Source organism: Aphelocoma coerulescens, chromosome 1A, assembly GCF_041296385.1.
Source record: "Aphelocoma coerulescens isolate FSJ_1873_10779 chromosome 1A, UR_Acoe_1.0, whole genome shotgun sequence".
Taxonomy (NCBI): Eukaryota; Metazoa; Chordata; class Aves; order Passeriformes; family Corvidae; genus Aphelocoma; species Aphelocoma coerulescens.
Genome location: NC_091014.1, coordinates 54860349 through 54878823, shown reverse-complemented (window position 1 = coordinate 54878823; position 18475 = coordinate 54860349). Strand labels below are relative to the sequence as shown.

At 52.1% G+C, this 18475-nt stretch overlaps 2 protein-coding genes across 3 annotated transcripts; both read right to left on the bottom strand.

The window, feature by feature from the left end:
* Positions 1–534: 534 nt before the first annotated feature.
* On the bottom strand, positions 535–8019 carry TXN2 (thioredoxin 2). 2 transcript variants are annotated; one of them, XM_069002898.1, is made up of 4 exons: positions 7940–8019; positions 7221–7405; positions 6079–6202; positions 535–1289 (listed from the first exon to the last, which is right to left on the bottom strand). In XM_069002898.1, exons 2-4 carry the CDS (start codon positions 7403–7405, stop codon positions 1173–1175), a joined length of 426 nt encoding a protein of 141 aa, XP_068858999.1. In that variant the 5' UTR covers positions 7940–8019; the 3' UTR covers positions 535–1172. The 2 variants fall into 2 exon arrangements, with proteins under 2 accessions (XP_068858999.1, XP_068858998.1); XM_069002897.1 differs by having other exon boundaries at positions 7918–7966.
* A 1623-nt stretch (positions 8020–9642) lies between these two features.
* On the bottom strand, positions 9643–18432 carry FOXRED2 (FAD dependent oxidoreductase domain containing 2). Its single transcript, XM_069002896.1, has 9 exons — positions 18287–18432; positions 17311–17856; positions 15617–15868; positions 14858–15127; positions 14005–14171; positions 13200–13365; positions 12466–12707; positions 11434–11604; positions 9643–10669 (listed from the first exon to the last, which is right to left on the bottom strand). The coding sequence occupies exons 2-9, from the start codon at positions 17832–17834 to the stop codon at positions 10404–10406; spliced, it is 2058 nt and encodes a 685-aa protein (XP_068858997.1). The 5' UTR covers positions 17835–17856; positions 18287–18432; the 3' UTR covers positions 9643–10403.
* Between the last annotated feature and the right edge of the window lie 43 nt (positions 18433–18475).

Genomic DNA, 18475 nt, shown 5'->3' with positions numbered 1-18475 from the left:
AAGAGGAGGCTGGGAGCACTCAGAAGCCAGGTTGACAGGAAACAGGTGTATGTGAGGAGGAGGAGGAGGAGGAGGAAGAAGAGGTTGGAAGGGCTGAAAGCTGCTTGGATAGAAGCACACAGCTGGCACCCTTAGTCCAAAGCTCAGGGCAATTGAAGTCAAAAGGCTGCCTTCTGGCAGGGCTCACCTGTGTGAGCACATTTAATTATTTACAACAGGGAGAGGGAGGCTCTCAGGCTCCACACGCTGGGAAGGGGCAAGAAAAGCACAAGGGGAGCACAGCTCAGGTTCCTCATGTGCAAGGAGCAGCTGTTCCCCTGTGCATGAGAGGCGAGTCCTCCCTCTGGCCCCCTGGATCCAGCAGCACACAAAGGGGGTCCTACAGGCAGCACTGAAAGCCCCATGGAAGTAATCCCCTACTTTGTTTTTCAGCACATTAACTTTTAGTAGGGATCAAGTCATAACCTGCACTTTCCCAACCCATCATTAGAAACTGTGCTGCTGATACTCCCAACTCACCTCTCTGGACAGACAGATTTCTGAGAATCAAGTTTTATTCTCCCAGCTAGACAGCAGTGACTGGTAGAAGTTCTCTACTGCAGACATACAAAAGGAGATCCATAAAATACTTCTCCCTATTTTCTCTTATAAAATTATGATGGGAGCTCATGGATTTGTGGAGGACATGTACCTGTCCCAGCAACACAAGGACAGAGGACAAAAGAGACAGGTTTCACAGACAAGGCAGAGGCATTCTCAGCTTTAAACAAACCCACCCAGGACAGGTATGTACCATCATCTTGCAGGGAGCAGCTGCCCTCTGCTCTAGGCCATCAGATGTGAGGCAGAGAAAAACATTCCTCCTCTTAGCAGCAGCAGCAGCAGCTCTGCACGTCAGCTCTTGGCTGATAAACACAGGCTCCTAATTCCAGCCACATTCCCCGTTTTGAGAATAAGCAGCCCTGCTCCTCAGTGCCCTTTACAACTACTGCTGCTCATGAGAAGGGGGAGAAGGAGGGAAGGGTTACAACATTTTCCATCTCCTAAAAACACCAACAGAGAAGAAACCCCCGGGTCGTAAGGGCAGGCAATTGACCTGCCCTCAGCTCTCCCAGGCAAGGAATGCACAACATGGACGTGTCCAGAGGCAGAGGCACAGCCACCCTTTTACTTCAGGCTCCAATGAGTTTCTTGAGGAATGCCTCCAGCTGATCCTCATCCTTTATGCCGACAAATTTATCCACAACGTCTCCGTTCTTCATAGCCAGCACAGTTGGCACTGCTGACACCTAGGGCAAGAGAAACAGGGAGACAGGTGAGCAAAGCCTGCAGGAAGCCAGCTGCACCCGGTCCCCCAATGGAAGTCTAAGGAAGTGGGTACAAGGGAGCTGAGCATGCACTGCTCTAGGGTAAGATGTTCACTTGCAAAACAGGCCAGCTGAGCTCCACGTTCCTCCTCTCCCCGTGGCCTCATCTCTGCACTGACTTACACCACACTGCTCAAGTCAAGGCTGAGCTGTGTTTTGAATTTAAGTAAGACACAAATTTTTAAAGACAATACCAAAGCTAATACAAAAACAAGCAAGGCTGTTTCCTCATCTCCAGTACAAATGCTTCTTCTCCTTCCCTTTTGTCCTATCATAAGCAAACACATCTAGGACACCTCTCAGACATGGTGACCTTTGGACATTTTACGGCCATGGCAGCAACAGACTGGACCCATGTTCTTCTCCAGACAGGACTGGAGCTCTAATCCTAACCCACCCTACCATTGCACAGGCAGATTTCCTGCTCCATCATATTATGGCAATGACAATCCCCTCCAACCCTTCTTCCTTGCCCACTTCTGTTTTCAGTGGTTTATCTGGTCACACACCAGTGGCCATTCACTGCAGATCCCTGGTGATTAGGTAAGAAGTGAGAAAGTCCCTCTGACCAGAGCTAGCAGGCAGCTGTGCTGCTCTGGGCGCTGCTTTAATAGCCCAGAACAAAGTTCTCTGGGAATTATCCAAGAGAACAGTGTTGGAAATGACAACACTCCCCAGGGACTTGCTGGCTGACTGGTGACACCAGAGACCCCAGGGACATGGCTGAAAGAAGGAACAACCAGAGCTTGGAGAGCTGCAGCAATGGAAGAGCTGATCACATTTCTGACCCCACAGCTTCGATGCCCTTATCTCTGCAGTCTTGCCTCCAAAACACATCCTGTCCTTATCCTGCCTGCTGGCTCTCCAGCCTGTGGGGCCTTCCCATGTGCACTGCCAGCCCTGCTGCCAACAAAGATCTGCAAATCGCTCTCGAAACCCATCAGAGGGCTGGCTTTTCTCCCACTGGGAGCCTGAGATGAAAGGGACATTCGGTCTTCCCTTCCCACCCAGTCTCAGCCGGGCAGTCCAGCGTGGCTCCCCACAGTGTCCTTCAGGGCTTGTGCGGTCTCATCTGAAGGGACGGGAGCGTCGGGGCTGCTCAGCGCACGATCTTCAGCTCCTCCTAGTGACTGCAGGGAGCAGATCCAGAGGGCTTGGGCCCCAGCACTGCCGATGGTGCCAGCACATTCCCTTGCGATTTTAGGAGAGAGAAAGGATGCACTGCACTCAGCTGCTCCCTTCCTGAGAAGGGCAAACCTCCATCGATCACAGTTGCTCTGGTTCCATCCAAAAAAAACAAGAGCTGGCCCCTATTAGGGCCTGGCAGCTCTTGGAAGCTCTACAAAGAAGCAGCCAACACCACGTTGCCAGGCCCTGAAGGCTGACCAGTGCACCCATGAACTTCACACGGCCTCGATCCCTCTGTCTCTTTCCCTCTTCGTGCTGGTGAGCAAATCCCAAGAAAGAGTGGAAGGTCTGGGGCTGGTGCTGCAGAGCCAGACAAGAACGAAAGTCACAGAGCAACTTTCCTCTGCTCAGAAAACACGACGATTTTGTCAGCTTCCTTCCTGCCAGCTGCAGCAAGGGCAGCCTGTTAATGGAGCATGTACTTTGTTTTGCTGGTTGAGAAACAAATGTCATGGGAATTTCTAGAATGCAAAGTTGAGGGCATTTTTTCTTTTTTTTTTTCCCCCCATGTCTTTTTTTGGGTCCCATCTGCACTGAACCTAAACAAACTTTCCTTCTCCCTCAAGAGCATTTCTACAGAAAAAAAATCAGTCTGTTTTTGATTAGTGTTGACCACACAGATAAATAAACAAACATGGCCATCCAGGTTATTCCTGGCAACACCCATACCAAGGGAATTCTCTCCCATCTGAAACTTTTATACAGGCTCAGATGCCACACATCAGAGCAGGGAGAAGGATTTCACCCAGGCCTCTGAGTGAGGAGGTAACAGGATAGAGCTCCATTCATGAATGACCATCTCTGTACCCAGCAGCTCTCCTGAGCTGCCCACCCACAGTGGCCAGAGAAGGGGCTGCCCTTTCCCAGTCACCACCACAGAGGGAACTGGCCAAGGCAAGAGATGAATCTAAAGAATTTTAAGAGACTGCAGATAAACAGGAGTATTTCTTTTCCCTTTCTGCTCTTGAGGTGAGAGGTCAGGAGCTGGCTGGAGCAGTGGAGAAAGGCCACGACTAAAGATGGAAGGTGTTAGATAAAACAGGGAGTCCCCAGAGAAAGAACTTTTGTGCTGGGCATAACAGGACAGGGAGGGGCACTGGGGACATTGCTAGTTGCAGGAAATGCATCCGTGCTTTGTGCTAAGCCAGGATGGCTGAGAGCCAAGGGCTTGTGTAAAGGAATGCACCAGCATTCCTCTGCTCTTCCAGGGGGTCTCCCCCTCCCGCTGCCTCCCCCTGTGCCAAGGAGGCTGCTGAAGAGGACATTGTGCAAGCAGGCAGCAAGCTGGGAGCTGCGTGTGTGCGTGGGCAGGGGAATAAACATGGATGGAGGGAGACTTCCTGGCAGCCAATGAAGGAGTTGTGGGGGTGGCATGGACACTGAAAAGCCCCAAAACAAAGACTTCCTCGGCGTGCATACATCTGATCCCCAATGGAATGGTTTTAAAACAAATGTTTTCTGATCCCTCCTAAATACCACCTTTGGTTTTCCTGATCTCTCACAAACACTCTATTTGGTCCCTCTTTGATCTCGACTCGGTGCCTTCCCATCAGCCCTTACACTTCTTCTTACACAGCAACTTCCCAGAAGATGAAGCAAAACCAAGCACATGCTCAGCACACGAACCAAACTTCTGCCTCGGAAAGGATGTTTCAAACGATCTGAGCAAAAAATTCTCCTATCTCTGTTTGCAGCTATGGTACTTGCAGACACTGTCTAGGGATGGTGTTTCAGCCACGGGGATAACGGCCAAGACAAGACACATACACATCACTCCAAAAGTGGAGGAGGCCTTCTTGCAAAACAAAACCTTCGTGATGTTTGTGTATAAGGTTGCAGAATGAACTGCAAGAAGCTGGCCCTTCCCTGCAGCCTCAGTCCTACCTGCACACAAACACACACAGCGGGCAGCACGGCTGCTCCCTCGGCAGCCGGGGGAAGAGGACACGCAGTGCGTCATCAAACCTGCACAACTGGGGACTTCCAGCCTCTTTCCACCCACAGACCTTTCTCTGCGTGCACACACCCTGCTTGTCACTTCCACTCATCTGAGATTATCCTCTTGTAATCCCAGCTAATTCTATCTACTGGAAGGCTTGGAACAATACGAGTTGAGCTAATAATCTCTATTCTCCTTGGCATGGTTGCTACCAGAGCCCTCCCTGCGTCTATTAGGATTTACATGCTTTTAGATCATCACTAAAACCACCTCACCCTCTTCAACTTCTCACCAGCACCCCTTGAGCTATGCAGCTTTTGGGCTTGCAGCAGCTAGCCCTGCTCAGGAGCCAGCAGCCGTCTTCCTTGGCCCAGGGTCTATCTGCCGGCACACCTCCACCCTGGAGAGCACTGGAGGCTCTCGTGCTCAGCTTGTGGGAGCTGCAAGTCATGACTGCGGCCACCAGCTGTGTGGACACGCCACCACAGCACAGGCAGAAAGGTCTCCCTGGGGAAAGAGTGGGAGGGAACAAGCTGTTTCCACTTCCGTCTCCTTCTGGCTCGGCAGGGTGTGGGAATGGCATACAGTGTCTTCTCCAGGCTCAAAAAAATGACAGCTTGCTCAGGAAGGAGATGGTTCACACTTTTCAGGGCAGCTCAACAAGCTTGTTGTGCTAGTTGTCACCTTGGGAGCAGGACTTCATCTGCAGAGGAGGAGCAGATCCATCTGTGTGATACCCAAGTGAAAATGAAGCACTTTTTTTCCCTGTAAAACATGACAGCAGGATGCCCCAACTCCATGGGCAGAGTGGTTGTTTATAAGGAGAGACAACAGAGGCAGGCACTGCCCTCAGAGGGGCTTTTGTGATTCTTAAACTACCTAATCACTGACAGAGGGGACAAAGAAATGAATCATGCAAACTAAAGCCATGGCTTTCTCCAATCATTCTGCTCCTTCCTGGGAGAAAGGCAGCACAGGGAACACAACCAGCAGTAATGTCACACACTTACACCAAGCTCCTCTCCTTTCAAGAGCAGGACATGTGCTCCTGTTGTCTATGTGTTTTTTCTGACCTGGCTTCTGCCTGTCCAAATAAAACTCACCGTGTCTCCTTGTGCTGCAAGTTAAGGATGGGACATTATGACCCAGCTAGAGATCCTGAACAAGGAAGGGAAAGAGAGGACAGGCTGGTTGCACAAAGAACCACGTTCAACAGCAGTGCAGAATGGGGCTTGTTACTTCATGTTCTTGCCCTGCACCTGAGCAGCCCCGGCTCACAGCAAAACGCCATGTGTGCTCCAGGCTCCTCGAGGCCAGGGAAGTGTTTACACTGGCAGATGACTGCAAGGCCTAGAGGACACCTCCCTGCAGAATTAGAGGTGGGGGTGCTGAGCATGACCAGCAGAACTGGAGCAGAGCTCAGCACCAAAATCCACCTACTAACAAGTGACCCAGTGGATCAGGAACCCGTAGGCTCTGGGCTTCCCCTCCCCTCCAACACTGCTGCTGTGCAGGCACAGCCCTCCCCAGGGAGGCACCTTTGCACTGCCAGCCAAAGAAAGTCTGTGCTCTTCCGCCTCCTACCTCGTACTCGATAGCAAGGTCTGTGTGATCGTCAATGTCCACCTTGGCCATCAGCACCTTCCCCTCCTGCTTGGCCACCAGCTTCTCTAACCTGGGGCCTAGGATCTTGCAGGGACCACACCACCTGATGGAGCAAGAAAAGAGAGGGAACATTAGGAGAGGCAGGTGCAGCAGCAGCCATGGAAGGCATGCTGATACTCCAGTGTCTTCACCACCATTGCTGTTCCACTCAAGAGCCAGCCTGGAAATACAGTTCCTGAACCACAGCTTAGAATAACACTTCTCTCACAACAGAGCTGTCAAAGGTATTAAGGAAGCTCTGTATCATGTTTCAGGCTTCAATTAATTGTTCTCGCCTCCCTGGATGATCCCAACTAATGCTCACTTTGGTTTGTCAGTTTGGTTCATTTAGAGCAGAAGTTTTTTGGCTGATTTGTGTTCTGTTTGCCCCAAATCAGCTGTAACAGGCTCACATGACAGTACTGGAGAACTACGAAAATAGATGAAAAACCCAAAGATAATCAGTATTGTTAATCCAGAGGATAACATCTGGGAATACTTTTACCGGCAGGAGGATGACAGCATTTTTATTGAAGACAAATGCTGTCATTGGTGTCACATGGCTGTTATTAACACATAAAGGCATTTGCTATAAAAAGCCTCAAAACCACACAGCTTTAAGAAACATAGAAAACACAACATGACAACAGTGAGGCACTGCAGGTGCAGAGCTCTCCGTGGCTGTTAACAAACTTTAATGTTTCTTAGAGGACATTTCATCCATGAAGCCAAATAGGGCAGGTATCAAGAGTTTTTTCCTGAAGCATCTTTTGTAGGATGATGCAACACTGGGGCTGGGGTAACAAGTGAGCACCTGGAAGGTGCAGCTATGCCACCCTGAGGAGTGCCTTCCTGGTACTCCTGTCTGACACTGCTGCAGGGCGTAGCTATGAGGGAAATCTTTACGGATGGAGCCTGACGGGCAGAAGCGTTTTTCAACACCAGACTCCACAGCTTGGGAAGTCCTCAGGCATGCTCCTCCATGGTGTTCCCAGAGTGCCACCACATCAGGAAAGTCACACAGGGACACACCTGCACGGGTGATGATGGAGAGGGGTGCAAGAGCCACGGGTGGAACTTACTGCGCGTGGAAGTCCACCACAACGGGCTTGGGGCTGTTCACCACCCGGTCCTGGAAGTCGCTGCCATCCTGCACATTGAAAGTGCTCCTGCGGCCAGCTGAGGTGCCAAAGGCCCTGCCGTGGGATGCCAGGGGGCCCCGCGCGGGGAGGGACAGCAGCCGCTGGAGCGCCAGCCTCTGGGCCATCTGTGGGGAGACGTGGTTGGTGGGGGGGTGCACCCCATGGTTGGTCCTACTGCAGCAGCGCCCTGCTCCGAGCCCCCTCGGCAGGACTGTCCCCGGGCCAGGAGGTGTCCAGGACAGGAGTTTATGGGATATGACATGGGAGTGCTTCCTGCCCCTGCGTCCAGCCCCTGCAGCTCCAGTCCCACAGCCACGGGGCCCCCAGCTAGACCCCGCCTCCTCCCCGCTTACAGGAGACAGCCCCAGACACAGGGTCCCCGTTTCCCTCAGCCCTGCAGAGCAGAGCTGCCCCCACCGCCCGTTCCTTCCTGCCCACAGAGCAGACCCAGGCCGCGGGATTCCCACTGCCCCGACAGCGCGGGGCTCCTTCAGCTGATGTCCCAGCAGCTCCCGCAGTGGCACAGTGCCCCGTCCCCCAACCCGATGGGCGAGAACAGCCCCAGACACAGGCGCCCCGCTGCTCCCCCCCGCCCGAGGGCAGGAGTACGCAGCCAGGAGAGCCCCGCTCCCCTCACCGGGCCCGCGCCCCGCCCGCACCTTCTCGGCCGCGGAGGTGACCCGCACACACCGAGCTTCCGCCCGGCGCCCCGCCCACCCGCGCGCCGATTGGCCGCCGACGCCGGAAGACTGAGACAAGCAGGCCGGTCGCCTTCCCAGCCGATTGGCAGCCGCCTCAAGAGCCGGCCACCCCTGATTGGCTGTCGTGCCTGTCCATTAGGGCATTTCGCCCCGCCCCTGGAGGGGACGGCGGGATGTGCCACGTGGGGCAAACCCTGGCTGCTGATTGGCGGCGGAGCCCTCCAATGAGCGCCCGGGGCGCACCACGAGGCGCCTTCCGCACGTGGCATGGGCCCGGCGGCCCCGGTGCCACTCCCGGTGCCGGTCCCGTCGGCTCCCTTCAGATTGTGGCTAGGCAAAGGGGCACCTGCTTCTTTAAGCTTTGCTGGAAGCACACAGCTCTACAATCCCCCAGACAGCAATTAACTCCCTTCCACAACGCACCCACTGGGGCAGGGCACCGGGACCAACCTGCAGCCCTGCACTCAGGGGTGACCACAAACCAGCATGGCCCACGCCACCCCCCGGCCTCTGTAACCTGATGGAAAATCGTTTGGAGCCGGCACTCCCTCTCCCTTGCCAGCTCCAGTATCAGAGGAGCTCAACAGGAGTGAGGCTGAGACAATGCTCACCCGGCAGCACCCAAAGCAGGGAGACTTGGATCCTTACTCCCCACGTCCTGCTGGAAGCGAGTGGCAGGAGAACATCTGGAGTTTCAACTCACAAGACCCAATGCTGGGAGATGTGCACAGTGCATGCTGGAACTGTTGATGGGTACCAGTTTTTCCAACCATTGCTTTTCTAAGGGGAATCACAATTTAAGGCAATACATACAGATCCACAATTTCCTGGAGGAATTTGAGGATGGAAGAGGAAACATCTGGAGAATGTGCACATCTGTAGGTACAACGGGGATGCACTCTGTGTCAGTGCATAGAGGGAACAAATGAAACAGGCTCTTGGTGACAGCTGGTCAATCCAGTTCAGCCACAGGCCCTTTTCTTCCCCTGCACAATCCCAAAATAAAAAGCCCATGGTGCCCAGGATGTAGCAAATACTAGCACCACCCAGACTACTACAGGCCACGAGAGCCATTCCTGGACTGGCCTTAGAGCTGGGGCAATGGGATGTAAAGGCCACAGAAAGATGCTGATTGATGCCAGCTGAGGCGATTGTTTCCCTCTCCAGCTGCATGTGAACAGGCACTATCTTCCAGCAGCAGCACTGCCTGCATAGCCCAGTGTTCTCAAAGAAAGCAAGATCTCCTCTGTCACTTCCTTCACCTCTTCTGCTCCCCAGCCTCTCCAAGGAACTGGGTTTTTACTGAAACAGCAGCTGAATTCAAAGGTTTGGGAGAGCTTTAGGTACATGTAAGGTACAGCCCCCTCAGTCTGGAAGAAAAAGTGAGTATTTTTCAAGAAGCTAAAGGGTTGGAAAAAGGTGTGTAAATATAAGCCTGTTCCCTGTCACCCCTCCTCTATTTCCAAGAAGTCATAGGGACATCATGAGGTCAAGCTCGAAACTGCTCTTGCTTTGCAACTCCAGGGCCATGGAAGGAGTCCACAGGGAGCTGAAGGCAAGCGTACATGGCTGACAGTGGCAGCAGTAAAGTGCAGCAGCCTCCCTGTCAGTCCCTCTAAGATCTCAAGGTGACTGGAGTGGAATAAAACAGAGAAGGAGCATTTTAACATCAAATTTTCTTGATGGGACATAGTGCAAATAGGAAAAATATTGGTCATGCTTTATAAAAGACAGGCTAACCTTCCAGGCTGCTTGGTGTGGGAGAAGAAAAACATGAGGACAGCAGAGCCAAACTCTGTAAGTCTGTGTCCCAGGCATTCCAGGCAAGCTACTCATCTGTCATGGAGGAAAGAGTCCCTCGTAGTGTTCTCTGGGAAATTCTTCCCCACTCAAGCTACACAATTGCCCTAACTCAAATGCAGGAAAAATACCAGGAAGTTTGCCTGGAGTACCACTTCAGGATTCAATGCAGAAACAGATCTTCAAGTAAACACAGTGTACAGCATCCAGGGTCCAGAGAACAGCCACTGGGCTGCCACAGGGTGTGAGCAGGTCACCTCTGAAGGGGGACGTGACATCTGACGTTTCCCAGGCATTCCTGCACTCACTTCTGTGACCTCTGTATGTCGCTGCAGATACTGATCAGTGAGATAAACACAAACACCATCTTCAGGCAACTCTGAACTCTGCAAGGACAACGTGGGAACCTCAGCATCACTGGATTTTGGTCCCTCGCTCAATCCTTCAGAGCATGTTGGTCCTCTTCGTAACAGCAAGATCTTAGCAGGTCTTTGGCAACTCATGATCAGTGGGAGACATGGGGATGGAAAAGGGACACTGGAAAGGGCAGAATCCTGCTGCGGATCTCTGTTACAGTACTGTCAGAAGAGCACCTATGGATTTCAGTGTGGAGCAAGAAAGGTTAAAGCTCATCCTTGGCATTAACAAGATGCTGCAGTGGACGAACTGGTATCACATGATCTCTCATCAACTGTTCCTGTGACCCATCGTGGCTGTCAGGGGGTCTGTCACCCAAAAAGTCTGTGTGAGTGTAATCCTGGAGCAGCCCAGCCTGTACCGCGTGGTGCCGGAGCTCCTGGCTCCCCACCAGTCCCTGCATTCTCAAGTACCCCTGCTGGCAGAAGGGAGGCAGCTTCTGATGGGTGAAGGCAAACAGGAAACAGGACTCTGCAGGGGAAAGGATCAAAAATTAGAGTCAGCAGAGAGACCCTGTAGGGAAATAGTCCCATAAACTATCAGGGACTTGTTCAAAACAAAAGGCAGAGAGGATGAGGGAAGACGGCTGGAGTTTCCCACCCAGTACCCTACCCCAGCACAGTAATTGACTTAATTCTGCAGAGCTCAGGAGATGCAGAGAGGGATTCCCAACCTGCACTTTGAGAGAAAAAGGAGCTGGATTTGAGTTTACATCCATCTGGCATCTTCTTTGTGCCACAAGATGGCTTCCCTCTGTGTGCCACATGGGCTTCCTGCAGGTGGGTCACACACCGGTCAGGGAGGCAGCAGAGGCTCTTCACCTCTCACATCACAGCACTCCCATTTCCCATGGGAAAGCAATCCAATCACCAGTACAAGAGATCTAGTACACAGTGGCACAAATAAATGTTCAGATAATGACGAAGAAAAGAAAGCTGCAGCTAGAAAATAAGTGAACCCAACCTTATATGGCTTTCCTTAAATCCTGGCATGCCTTTTTCTAATGGTGGCCAGTCTTTTTCTAATGGTGAACAAGAGCAAGGACTCTTTAGGAACATACACACAGAATGGCACTTTGTACCATCTGGTGAGTGCATTGAGGAGGTGTGACTGACAGTGAGACAAGCAGCTCACCACAGGGAGATCTCAGCTATTTGCAGAGGAGATCGCTCCTGTCACTTGTTCCTCACATTCCTCCTCCTCTTCCTGCCACCTCAACCCTGTGCTCAAATTACCTGCAAAGAAATTGCGCAGGTCGGTGCTGAGGCAGTTCTCCAAAAACCGCCTCAGCGGCAGGATGTGAGCATTCGGGGCTGTCCAGTCTGTCAGAAAGTCCTCCACAATGTGATGGATGGCATCTGGCCGGGGCAGAGGCCAGTCTGGGGGACGGAGTTTCATCCCACGCTCTGCCAAGAGAACATTAAGGGAGTCTCTTAGAAGCAAAATGGCATTAAAAAGAGCTTGGGGAGCAGAAAGCAGCTGTGACAGCTGTTTCCGCTTTTGTCCTGACCTTTTAATCCATTACTTTCATTTGCAATCCCCTCTGCCAGCTCTGTCCTCAACAGCCCTGCCACTGCACAGCTGCCCTCTGTCCCTGCTCGCAGCATTCCTGTCATTTCACTCCTGTTCCCCCTGGGCAGGGACTGCCAGATGGGCTAAGCTGCTCTAATGCTGCTACCCATCACGCTTATTTCTGTGCAAGGCAAGCTGGACCCTGACCTTAGGTTTCTGGAGATGAAGATTTCAACACACTCATTTCCTAAGGAAGTCTACTCCGAGCCTGTTTGCTGCTGGATAGAACACTCTTCTTCAAACCCTTGCCTTTGGCTGCCTCAATCGCTGTGACCTCTCAGACCTAGGCCTGCCACAGAGAGCAGCTTTCTCTTGGCAGCAAGATGGTCAAACAACAACAGCCCAGCCTCATCTCTCAGGCTCTGCAAAGTACACAGAGGGTGACAGCCAAAGGGAAGAACTGTTCCTCTTTTTGAGAACGGGGAAATTTCCAACATGCCTGTTTGTTCCTGTTCTCAAATGTGAGGTCTCAATTCCCCTCCTCCCCTCCCCATATCGTCTTACCAATGGAACTTTCTTGCCAACTCTCAGCACCCTTTTCAGCTCATACAGTGGTGGGGGGTGTCTCACAGGATGGACATGAAGGAATTGGAGACGGGGGAATAGTGCTTTCAGGTACCACCCGCACTTTGGCTCTGATTTATCTTTATCCCTCTTTGTTTTGGTTGTGTCACATAATTAACAGGAAAGCTTACCTGTTGGGAGGTGTTTGTAATAGTAAATAACAGGGTGTAAAAAGTTGGACTGCCAGGCATGCTGCGCCTCTCCCACAGCACGGTTGTAGTAGAAGACATCCTTGTCAGCCCCAGAGAAATTCCTCCCATACTCCATGATGATGACAAAGAGCCCATTGCGAGCCTTTCTTCCCGTCTGCATTTCCAGCTCGGCCAGGACTCCAACAGGGTACTCTTCCAGGTATTCAAATGCTGTGGCATTCCTGTGAATTGCAAACACACCATCACGATTTTCCACCACAGAAAGACAGCTGGGATCCAACCCACCCTCAGGTGGTTGAGGCTAAAGCCAAAAGGTCATCAGATAGTAATTTTGTTTGGTCATTTCAGATCTGGGCTGGACTTGATGCAGAGCTTATGAAGACTGCAGATACTGTTACAAGACACCACTGTTTTTCTGGATTATGGGATTCTCTCTACAGTAGCACTGCTCAAGGAAAGTTTTTCCCCGGGGTCTGAGCCTAGAGGGAAGGTCTAGAGCATTTCAGCCCTTTAAGAGGGAGAAATAGTCTGCACAATTGGGCACCAGTTGCAGCAGTGGTACAGGTTTGGGGTGGCTACCTACACGATGGTAACATCCTTAGGCAGCAACAGTGCAATTTGTGTGGTGGCACCACAGGAAGCAATGGTAAAAGAAACAGAAATGAAATTATGGAGGTGCAGTGCTGGAAATAACTACTGACTCACTCACTCACTCTCTCAGCAGTATGATGTCAGCCAGGACACTGAACATCTGGTAGAGGCCTGAGGCCTCGTTCACCCTCTTGATGATGGAATTGGTCAGCTGTGTAATAGGGTAGACTGTGGATGGCCAGGGGACACCGTGGTGACGGTTTTCCAATAGGCGATGGACTGCCCGAGCTAAGACATGGTGAGAAACAAAAACAGCTTATTTAACAACCCAAGCTTATGCTTTAAGAAATCCAATCTCTGCACTGCAGCAGGACTCAATAAACAACCTTTACAGCTCCTCTGTGCTCAGGATCTCCCACCCCCGTCGCTGGTAACTGCAGTGGAGATGCCCTCGGAAAGCTGATGTGATACTAAGTGGTGGGGGAGGGGGCAGTGGTCCTTGGGGATATTTCATTACTTCTCAGCAGTCCTTTAATAACAAGGATGGGCACACACACATAAAGAAGGAAGTTCTCTCCACTGCCCACAGCTGCTGGGTTTTAACTCCACAGCACAGACCTCTTACCCACAGCCTGTCACGAGGCAGAGCATCTGGCAGGAAGAAATCTATTGTGTTACATAAATAACAGACAGCAGGCAAGAGAGACACAAGACAAAACAAAGACAGACAACCAAAAACTTCAGATATGACCCCAAGTCACTTCTCCTCCACTTCAGATGATGCAGCTGCAGCTTGACTATGTTTTGTCCTTCTTATTGCCAGAACAACACTAAGGGCAATCTCTTTCCAGCAGTAAGCTATGGATTGTTCCTTTGAAGGGAGGAACAATTTCCACCTCTTCCCTTTCTGTACACCCCAGTACTCACTTGTATACCGGAATCCATGGATGAAGCCCCCAGCAGATTTCCTGAAGTCAACTGAATGGCTAGCAGTGCCAAGAATAAAGAGCCCCTGAGTGCCTCTGGACTCATAGCTGGGTTTGATCTGAGGATACTTCTTAATATTCCCTTTTCCTGGCATCAATCCCAGGGATCTGATGTGCAAAAGAGAAGAGCAGGCTATCAGGAAGGACAGGAGTAGAAAAAATAAAAAGGGTTTCTGATATTCATTATATTGCAGCCACTGCAAGATTCTGTTTCATACCCCTGCTGCCTTCAGTGGCATTTACTACTAAAATGAGGATCTTTGGAAGATAAGGGTGTTCATCCCAAGATAGCCCTGGACAAGATCTAATTCTCAGCTAAGCCACTGACAGTGAATTTTGGAAGACAGTGAAGTTAGCAGTATAATTTTCAACTGCAGGATTTACCAAGGTGGAGTGAAGGTTGCATCCTCAGGGAATGTTTTTTCCCCGACAAAACCTTTTCGTAGTGATCTGCATCTTTATCATCCTCATTTCAAAAAAAACCCCTCTGTCCATGTGATCTGGCAGGTCAGGATGTTAAGTTCTAAAGGTACAAGCTTTTCTGTGTCACTCAGGTCTCATTGCTGCCATCTGCACAGCCTCAGAGCCTGTTGGTCAGAGGGCAGTGACACACATTCCCACTGGGACACAGCCTTACCTGCACAATAAACAAAGGAATGTACAGCACCAGGCAGCTCAGAGCACATGGAGGTCCAGACACTGCTGCCAGGAGAAAACCTGCTCTTCTCTTTCCTCCCTACTCAGGCCCTTCAGTCAAAATACCTTTTCTCATGGAGATCCTGGTTCTCCCTCACCTATTATAGATAGAGAAATCAAACTTCCAGCCCAGGCAGCGGATGACACGGTCGTAAGGTGCGCGGGTGGCAAAATTGTCCAGTTCGTCCTGAGGGAGGGTGATGGAGTCGATGCCCGCGCTGATGTTCCTGTTCTCCAAGTAGAACCGCAGTGTGATGTGCAGCTTTCCCTTTTTGTCCTTAACGATAGCCAGATCTTCCAGGTCGCCCTCCAGAAGCCCATCCAGAGATTTCAGCTGGTAGGTGTCCAGCAGGCCGTTGTTAATTGCTCTATGAAAAATACAAGAATGTAAAGAAGGGAGGTTCTGTCTTATCTGCTGAAAATGGGATCATTTATCAGGCATCCCAATTCCTCTTCAGTGTAAAGGTTATCCCCAGAGCCTCAGGGCTCCCAGGAACATCACAGGTAACACAACCTCGCTGTCCTTGCAGGATGTAGCCACCCTCCTAGCTTTCCTCTATGACTGGAAACAAGGGGATAACTTGAGAGCCAGTACATTTTAAAGATTACAGCTTCCAAGTGGACATGCTGCTATTTCACACAGATCCTAAAAAGCTCTCACCAAGCCTCTGTGTTCAGTGACTACAACCTAGATTGCTTTAAACCAAGGACCTATAGAAGGCCCCATATTTCCCCTGTGACCCCCATGACCACAGCACCACCACCTGCGCCAGTCCAGCCTATGGCCCGGGAAAGAAATTATTTTCCTTGTTTGTATTCCAGCTGCACTAGAAAGGGGAATAGGAGTGGTTTCTTACCTCAGATCCCCGACGTAGTGGGTGGCCCACGAGAGGCGCACGCGGGACCGGCTCACCATGTGGATGAAATTTGTGACACCCAGGATGTTCTCCGCTGTCTCAAAGGCTGAGTTCCCTCGTCCCAAGATCAACACGGTTTGGCCAGCGAAGTCCTCCGGGTTGATGGACACAGTCTCGTAACCCTCAACATACTCTGAGCCAGGAAAGTTTACCACATTGGGAACCCACATCCCAGCAGCAACCAACAAAGAGCTGCAAAAACAGGGACAGCACTTAGAAATGCAGGAATTTCAGGAAGGGGGCTTCATCTCCTCATTCCTTCCTCCTCCCACCATGGAAGGTGGCTGCAGTGCGGCCCCCACAGTGACACTGGACCAGCTGCACAGGCCATGGTTTCAAAAGAAACCTCTACCTAGCTTCAGCTAATGACCTGCTCCTCTCTTCCCTATCCTCAGGATAACTAGGAACACTGTTATATATAGCATTAGTCAGTGTGGGTGCTGTACATATGCATCTCCCTCGCCTGTTCATGAATGCAACTTCTACTCATATGAACTCATTGACAATATATGTAATACAGCTTCACAGGTTCATTATATGTTCCGTAAAAATGACTTTGATTTAAAATTTGAGTTGCCATTTGGCAGAGCAGAAGTAATTTTAAAGACAAATAGGAAATAGTTTTGATATTTTGAAATCTAACTCCCAGTCATAAAAACACGTTAGCAACATCACTAATTGCTAACACCAAAAATAACTACACTGATCTTTTTATATCACTCCATAAGAGCTTTTACTTGATTCTTGAGGAAGTTTTTGTGACTTAGATGGAAACACCAGGCGGCTGAGGCAAGCAGCACTGCCTGCTGTCCTAGCCTTGCTTACACAGCGTCCCAAGAGCAACTCGCTCGCGGTACGTGGGTGTCCGGGATTGCCTTCTGTCCCCTCGGAGCCTGCCAGCAGCACACCGGCAAGTGACAGCCAGCACGACCTGCTGTCATAGAGCTGAGCTTCTCAGGAGAGGTGAGAAACATACTCCGTATGTTCATACGAGTAACTTCGAGGTTTTTAGGAACGTAGCTCAGTGGCAGTATGGGATACACACACGTAAATAGGATGAGTAGAAGGGGAATTCAGTGACCAACAGCCTTGAGGGTTATTTCTCACAGTCCTTGCCCCTGCAAAAAAAGCCCTGCTTTCCTCTGCTTCCCCCGTGTTCCAGCTCTGTGCCAGCCAAGGACTTCACTTGTCTGGGACACACCCCTGAGCACACGTGGGAAAACAGGAGTGAGATGTCACTGCACTGACTCAGTCCAGTTTGTAATAAAGGCAGTGCTGGCTGTGAGTACAACTGAGTTACTTTCTTCACAGACAGCAATTATCTAGTGATAAAACAAAAGTGATTTCAAACATACCTATGAAGGACAGACCCTGCAGTAACGGCCATCACAGCCAATTTGTGTCTGCCCTGCCAACCTCCTCAGCTGCCCAAAGCAAAACACTGCTTGTGAAAGGCAATGCCTTCCCAGGAACAGTTATTCCACCCATCCACCTGCCAATCCCTAAAAAATGTTTTCCGCCTCTGATGGCGATTAGGGCTCTAAGAGGCTGTGAAATCTCCAGCCTTGGAGATACTCATGCCTCAACAGGGCAAAGCTCTGAGCTGTGTGTCAAGCCCCAGGTTTGCCCATTACCTGCACTTGTAGTTCTTCCTGTCCTGATCAGTCAGGAGAAAGTAATGACCATTCCAGGCCTGCTCATTCTTCTCCAATGTCACGTGGATGATGGCCGTATTGTACTGAACCTGCAGCTTCAGCAGGGAAGCAAAGTCCTCCAGGTAACGCACCATGGTGTCAGCGCTGGGGAAGAAGTCGCGAGAGTAGTGTCGGAAAAGCAGCCGCCGGTCGTGGCTGAGGAGCGAATTCCAGTCATGGCGGAGGTTGAACTCGCTGTTGGACTTGCCTGTGTACTGCTTGTTGATGCTGATGAGTTTGCGGTGCCGAGGGTAGAGTGCAAAGAAGCTGCCGGGAGCGTGGCTCCGCTCGAAGACGATGTAGTCCCGGCCGGCTTGCTGGAGGAAATAGGCCGCCTGCAAGCCTGCGGGGCCGGCCCCGATGATGCAGTAGTCGTGGTACAGGAACGTGGCACCACTCACCGCGAAAAGGCTGCCAGTGTACAGGGCCAGCCCCAGGAGCGTCCTGCAGACCGCTGGGGCCATGGCGGGGCGGGCACAGCTGGGCCTGTGGGCAAGAGGACCAGGAGGTGTCACCGAGGGGCTGCAGCCTCCCCACAGGAGCCCCCCGGCCGCCCCAGTCCTCGCCTGCCGCGGCACCCCCTCACACCGAGCGGGTGTTGGGGCGGGGCCCTGCTCCTTGCCAGCCAATAGCAGCAGGGGTCCCGGGCCTTCCAGCCAATGGCCGCGCAGCACCCCCCCCCCCAGCACGCAGGTGGCAAGGTGGGGCAGCACCTGTGGACGCGAGTGCGTCTGCGCCCCACCAGCCAATGGGGACGGGCGGCGCAAGCCCCCCCAGCCAATGGGAGATGGGGTGCCCCTCGCTGCCCTCCCTCCCCCGCCAATACGGTCCCGGCCCCGATGCCCCCGCCAAACGGCGCACGTGACGCGCGGGGCCGCCGCCGGCCGCCCGGCCCCGTCCCGCCCGGGGGCCGCACCTGCACCATGGAGCTCCCGCCGCGCCGCTCCTCCCGCTCCGGGCTCTTCCCGCTTCGCTCCCTCCTCCTCCCTCCCGCGCCGCCCGGGCAGGGTGGGGCGGGCGCAGCGCTGCCTCCCGCCCGCTGCGGGGGCGAGCGAGAGGAGCGGCGCGCTCCCCGCGTCACGTGACACCGCCACCGCCGCTTCCC

Excerpts from the sequence above, each read along its gene's own strand:
- FOXRED2 (XM_069002896.1), bottom strand. The coding sequence starts at position 17,834 with ATGGCCCCAGCGGTCTGCAGGACGCTCCTGGGGCTGGCCCTGTACACT. Across the intron at positions 15,869-17,310 it reads AGGAAGAACTACAAGTGCAG|CTCTTTGTTGGTTGCTGCTG; the intron begins GTAATGGGCAAA and ends CTGTTTTTGCAG. Across the intron at positions 10,670-11,433 it reads CCTGCGCAATTTCTTTGCAG|AGTCCTGTTTCCTGTTTGCC; the intron begins GTAATTTGAGCA and ends TTTCCCCTGCAG.
- TXN2 (XM_069002898.1), bottom strand. The coding sequence starts at position 7,405 with ATGGCCCAGAGGCTGGCGCTCCAGCGGCTGCTGTCCCTCCCCGCGCGG. Across the intron at positions 6,203-7,220 it reads GTGGTGGACTTCCACGCGCA|GTGGTGTGGTCCCTGCAAGA; the intron begins GTAAGTTCCACC and ends TTGCTCCATCAG. Across the intron at positions 1,290-6,078 it reads ACCTTGCTATCGAGTACGAG|GTGTCAGCAGTGCCAACTGT; the intron begins GTAGGAGGCGGA and ends CTCTTGCCCTAG.